The sequence below is a fragment of the Colobus angolensis genome, unplaced genomic scaffold, assembly GCF_000951035.1.
Source record: "Colobus angolensis palliatus isolate OR3802 unplaced genomic scaffold, Cang.pa_1.0 Scaffold288, whole genome shotgun sequence".
Lineage (NCBI taxonomy): Eukaryota > Metazoa > Chordata > Mammalia > Primates > Cercopithecidae > Colobus > Colobus angolensis.
In genome coordinates, this window is record NW_012116132.1 from 1,014,406 (window position 1) to 1,020,941 (window position 6,536).

Genomic DNA, 6,536 nt, shown 5'->3' on the forward strand with positions numbered 1-6,536 from the left:
CGCCAGGATGGTCTCGATCTCCTGACCTCGTGATCCGCCTGTCTTGGCCTCCCAAAGTGCTGGGATTACAGGCTTGAGCCACCGCGCCTGTCCAGTAAAAGTTTTAAGACTTCCCCTCCATTAACTCAAAACATCCATAATCAATTCTCAGAAGTATCTCCTTTTCAATAACATAAGCAGCCACAAAAATACCAATAGCCAGGCATTTTGCTAAGAGTTTATATATATAATTTCTTATAATTTCTAAAACAACCCTTTATGAGTATAGCAAAGCACAAAAAGTTAACACAATTAAGTGGCAGAGCAAGGAAAACACACCCTAAAGAGTGTTGACTCCTGAGCTTACCTTTCTAAATACTGATTCACAGTAGCTCTTGTATTAGTTAACTGATAAAATATCTGCTTCCGGGCATTGGCTACACTGACCACTTCGTGAAAATTCATCAAGCTACACACTTAGTATTTGTATACTTTAGTGCATTGCATGTGTGATAAAGGCAAGCCTCAGGAAAATGTTAAAATCACTTACATTAAAAACACATGCCGGGCACAGTGCCTCATGCCTGTAATTCCAGCACTTTGGGAGGCCGAGGCAGGTGGATTACCTGAGGTCAGGAGTTCAAGACCAGCCTGACTAACATGGTGAAACCCCGTCTCTACTAAAAATACAAAAATTAGCTGGGTATAGTGGCATGTGCCTATAATCCCAGCTACTTGGGAGGCTGAGGCAGGAGAACTGCTTGAACCCAGGAGGCGGAGGTTGCAGCAAGCTGAGATTGCGCCATTGCACTCTAGCCTGGGTGACAGAGTGACACTCCGTCTCAAAAAACACAAACAAACAAACAAAAACAACACGTACACACCCCTGAATCCAGTTAAACGAAAGTTTTGGTTCAGCTCAAATTTAACATGAAACTGGTGGCTATAATTGTTTTTGTCTTGTATCTGTCTCTCTTAGGTCTATATATCCTCCTACAGTATTACATACTTATGTCTAAAGGTAAAGATAATAAAAGGGGGGAAAAAATGTAATAGATGTTCCATAGTAACAAACTTGAAATTATCTGAGGATAGACCACTGAAGTTCAGGAGGCACGCTAATTATATATGTTTCCAATGAATAAATTACAGCTGTACAGTATTTTAAAACATTAAGAAAGCCATTTATAAATGCTCTTGTAGTTGCCTATGTCTAAAGACAACAGGAAATGGAACCATTTCAGTTGTCCATTTGATTGCTATCATTAATATAATTCTCTCCCAACATATAATACTCCGCTATCAGTAATATAATTGGGTATAATCAATAGCAATGCTAGTATAATTAACTATTCCATAAAGAAAATGAGTCCAAGACTTACCTTCCAAATAACTGAGGGGCCTGAGGCAGGATCCTTAACTCAGAAATGGGGTTAATATCCTTACAGAAGGCCTCTTGGAAGATTAAACAAAATAATGCATATACAGTTTGTGGCACAGTACCTGAGATTTAGTAAACATCTACTAAACTATTGACAATTATTACTCTGAAATTTTAAATTAATGTAAACAATCTACCAGCTTAATGTAATAGGGTAACGAAGGAAAAGTCCACCCCAAAGAACTCTAAAAACCAAAATACAATTCCCCAGGTCAACTCCATCCAAGAAGTATAAAGGCTACAATAAAACGAACCCACTGGATTCCTATGGGTCCTTAACCCATGGAGATAAGAAAACCTAGCTTAACATTGCTAAAATAGAAATGGGCAACTCTGGCTGGGCGTGGCAGCTCACACCTGTAATCCCAGCACTTTGAGAGGCCAAGGCGGGTGAATCGCTTGAGCTCAGGAGCTCAAGACCAGCCTGGGCAACAAAGCAAGACCCCTGTCTCTACAAAAATTAGCTGGGCGTGGTGGCTTGTGCCTGTGGTCCCAGCCACACAGGAGGATGAGGTGGGAGGATGGCTTGAGCCTGGGAGACATAGGCTGCAGTGATCCAAGATCGTGACACTGCCCTCTAGCCTGCGTAACAAAACTAGACTGTCTTACAAAAAAAAAAAAGAATTAAGCAACTTTGCTCCTCCCTTTAAAAACCTCCAGCAGTTCCTCATCTTCTAATTTACTGACAAAAAGGCCAAACTACTAATATTTACATGGCCAGGCGCGGTGGTTCATGCCTGTAATCCCAGCGCTTTGGAAGGCTGAGGCGGGCAGATCAACTGGGGTCAGTTCAAGACCAGAATGGCTGACATGGTGAAACCCACCTCTATTAATAATACAAAAATTAGCTGGGCATGGTGGCACAAGCCTGTAAGCTCAGCTACTCAGGAGGCTGAGGCAGGAGAACTGCATGAAGCCAGGAGGCAGAGGTTGCAGTGAGCAGAGATCATGCCACTGTATTCCAGCCTGGGTGACAGAGACTCCATCTCAGAAAAAAAAAAATTACAATGGCATGCAAGTCCATCCAAGATCTGAACTCAGTTACCTTCCCAGCTTTCCCCATCAAATTGCTTTCTATTTTCCATTCTGCAAACACACATGCTTTGCCTTTTCATGGCTTTCATGGCTCTTGGCCTTCCCCCACCCTGGAATGGCACGTGCTCCCTCAGTCCTCCACACTGTATTGCAGTTGTCACTGGGTCTCTTAAAAGGTTTAACTCCTCTTTTGAACTCTAAGCAAAAGTGAATGTACTACTGATTTATAGTTATAATCTAATACAAAACTATCCATACTGAGGAGTCAATAATGTTTGAAAGTTAGATGGTAAAATGCTAACTTACATTTACCCATATCTTTATCTATTTTACTTTTACTGTCATAAAAAATTAAGAATAGTTGACATAATCGATTCAGTCACTGGTCTATTACCACCCTGACAAGGATGGAGTAAGAAATAGGGCTTGTCATTTCCAATCCAAGCTATTTGCAATGGAAAAATATATCCATGCTTTCAAGATTCGTATTTATTCCACAGTGGAAGAGAAAATGTAATGTTCTTTCCTTTTTTTTTTTTTTTTTGAGACAGAGTGTGCAGTGGTTCAATCTCAGCTCACTGCAAGCTCCGCCTCCCAGGTTCATGCCATTCTCCTGCCTCAGCCTCCTGGATAGCTCGGACTATAGGCGCCCGCCACCACGCCCAGCTAATTTTTTGTATTTTTAGTAGAGATGGGGTTTCGCCTGTTAGCCAGGGTGGTCTCGATTTCCTGACTTTGTGATCCGCCTGCCTCGACCTCCCAAAGTGCTGGGATTACAGGCGTGAGCCACTGCACCCTGCCGAAAATGTAATGTTATTTCTAATTCTTGTGAGATACCAGTACAAAACCATAGAACAGTGATTAAAAGTCCTTGCAAGACTGACAAAACACCAAGTGTTCCACTAGAAAAATCCACACATTAAGACAAAGGTGCCGGGCGCGGTGGCTCACACCTATAATCCCAACACTTTGGGAGGCCAAGGCGGGCATATCACCTGAGGTCGGCAGTTCGAGACCAGCATAGAGAAACCCCATCTCTACTAGAAATACAAAATTAGCTGGGCGTGGTGGCGCATGCCTGTGATCCCAGCTACTTGGGAGGGTGAGGTGGGAGAATTACTTGAACCCTCAAGGCGGAGGTTGCAGTGAGCAGAGATCACACCATTGCACTCCAGCCTGAGCAACAAGAGTGAAACTCCGTTTAAAAAAATAAAACACCAAAAAAACAACAAAAAAACAAAGGCAGCATTACTCGGCTCACTCCACATTCCATAATTCTTCTGACTGCTTTTACATCCTTCCCTTTCTTTTTTCAGTTAGTGTCTCATATACTAAGTCTCCAATGATCCATGCAGAAAGGTAGCTTTTAATTGCTACACAGCTATTTCTCCTTTTTAGTACCAGGATATCGCTTTGAGAACTTAATTTAGGAAGTGAGTGAACCACACCTATCAATGTAGCTTTATTCTCTAAGGTGACTAACACCTAGGCCCCAAGTTATAAGTTTCCCCAGGATTCCTACCACTCAAGACACATGCTAAAATAATCTGTTAGGTTTAGACCACTGAATCTTAAATCTGAGACATCATATTTCATCGAATCCAGCTCCCTTTATACATATGAAACTGAGTCTGGAAAAGTTAATTGTCTAGTTTACAAGGTAACTAGAATCCAGAGCTTCCTGACTCTCCAAACAATGCTAAAGGTACTACATGTTACAGTGTTTTAATCGTTATTTTTTTTTGAGACAGAATTTCACTAAACGTACTACACGTTACAGTGTTTTAATCGTTATTTTTTTTGAGACAGAATTTCACTTTCTCGCCCAGGATGGAGTGCAGTGGTATGATCTCGGCTCACTGCAACCTCTGCCCCCTAGATTCAAGCGATTCTTTTCTGTTTTTAGACGGAGTTTTACTCTTGTCACCCAGGTTGGAGTACAATGGTGCCATCCTGGCTCACTGCAACCTCCGCCTCCCGGCTTCAAGTGATTCTCCTGCCTCAGCCTCCCTCAGTCCTGCAACAGAGAAGGCCTCCAGCTCAAAAACAAAAACAAAAAGTTCATTTCTAGTCTTACTCTCTGCTACAATATACTTTACCGAAAAATAAGTTCCAAGAATAAAAATTTAAAGTGGAATGTAGTTATATGAGTTGTACAGAAACCATCTGATTTTTATAAAGTGGTAATATATCATCACTACAGCAAACTCTAAATTCAAGCCAGTGATCTAAAAGTCAAACGATCCAAAACCCACTAGCCATTACCAATTCCCCAAGCTAGTTAGTACACAGAGGGCTCAACTCATTGTGCAATGACCACGAAAATGTCATTGAATGTGAAATGATCAAATGTTCTGGAGAATTTATAAAACTTTCACTAGTTTGCACAATTAAAGTTATTTTGAGGGAAAACAACTTCCGTGTGTATCATTACATTGAACTACTCAATTTCGGCTAGTAAAGTATGTACTCCAAAAGGTACCCCCTCAGGGGAAAGTGTCATAAATATGCTGTTCTGGAATGTACGTAGAACCTAGCAACCACTTTTAAAGTTTCATTTGATGCCCCTCCCTGTCCGTTCGCCCTAAAAGACTAAGTATCTTTAAGAATCAAACTAACGGGCTTTTCATCAGATTTTCCCACTGACAAAAATCATGTGATTGGTCTCTCCACCATTTGACTAAGTGAATCACCCAATTAAAAAAAAAAAAAAAAACAAAACCCGCACACTACAATCTTGCTTTAAGACAAGAGACATTTAACAATCATGCGAAAAGCACAGAAGGTACTGTTAGAAGGTCTGAGAATTCACTCTTGCACATTGCTTACAATGTAAAATTTTAACTACCTAGAAGTTACTAGAACATAGTGGACATCCCTCCTCAAGAGTTTGACAAGCCGGAGGGGATGATGAGCTTAACACTTTACTTCCTCCTCTCTGCCACATCAATCTGCCAGGGGATCAAGTCCTATTCGACTTTATGGTTCCCAAGAACGGCTGGAAAGCTATATACGGAACCTCTTGACAGATTTCTTCCACTAAGGGTAAAAACAGGCGGGTCCTGATGTGACAAGCCATGGGAAACAGGAAAAGAAAAGCGTCAGTAAAAAAATAATAATACAAGGCAATCCCAGAATGGGATCCTTTGGAAGAAAGTGGGCCCATTCTTCCACCCTGGCTCCTGGAAATCCCAGAAGCTAAATCAGGTAAAATGCCCTGGTAACCTCTGGGAGGCGGGACATGACTGCTAAACCAAGGTTGCAGGCTCGTCAGGGGTGTGACCAAGCAGGTAGTGACAAACTTGGGGTACCCCCAAGGAGGGAACCCCGCTTGAGTCACCACGGCCCAGTATGAGTGGCTGAGGGCAAGTCTGGTCCAGTCACCCTGGAGACCACAGCCCGTGCAGGGCTCCTGGGACCGGGCAGAAGCGGCAGGGGTGGGGCTGGCCAGGCTCACCTTTGAAGAAGCGCAGTGCCAGGCCGTACAACTCCTCCAGGCCGAAGCCCCAGCGCTGCTCCAGCCGCCGCGCCTCCTCCGCCGCGCCCCCGGCCGCCGCCTCCCCGGGCTCGGGCTGCTCCCCTGAGGCGCCCGGGCCGCGACCGGATCTGGGTGGCGAGGGCGGTGGCAGCGGTGGCGGCAGTAGCGGGGCGCCTTCCGCGCCGGGCCGCTCCTCCGGGTCCGGGCTGAGCGTGAGGCCGTCGACGGACACCTCGAGTCGCTCTGCGTTCAGCACCGCCGCCATCTCTGGCTGCTGCGCCTCCTCGGCGGGGACAGGCGGCGGCCACGTATCGACTTCCTGCTGACCTCTGACCTCCGCTTACCGATACCGGAACTTCCGCTGCTGAAGATGCTGTAGGGCTCCGGGAGAGGGGCTGAGGCCTGGTGCCCCGCCCCCTCCGGAACCATCAGTTGCCCCGGCTCCGCGACCATCTTTCAGGCTCCCCAACTCCCATTGGTCCCGAACTCCACTCCACCCACCCCCATCCTTTCGGATCCCAGTTGCTCCAGGTGGGCGGGTGCTATCACCCCCACCCCTCGGTTCGGTGCTGCGGATGTCAGTGCCCAACAGGGGCGGGGTCA

At 45.0% G+C, this 6,536-nt stretch overlaps 1 protein-coding gene across 1 annotated transcript in view; it reads right to left on the reverse strand.

Moving 5' to 3' along the window:
* Window positions 1-6,247, reverse strand: part of ACBD3 (acyl-CoA binding domain containing 3) — a 56,021-nt gene extending 49,774 nt beyond the window's left edge. The window contains exon 1 of the mRNA XM_011948956.1: window positions 5,913-6,247. Coding sequence (XP_011804346.1) covers window positions 5,913-6,198 — 286 coding nt within the window. The 5' untranslated portion in view covers window positions 6,199-6,247. The remainder of the gene's footprint in view (window positions 1-5,912) is intronic.
* Window positions 6,248-6,536: the final 289 nt, after the last annotated feature.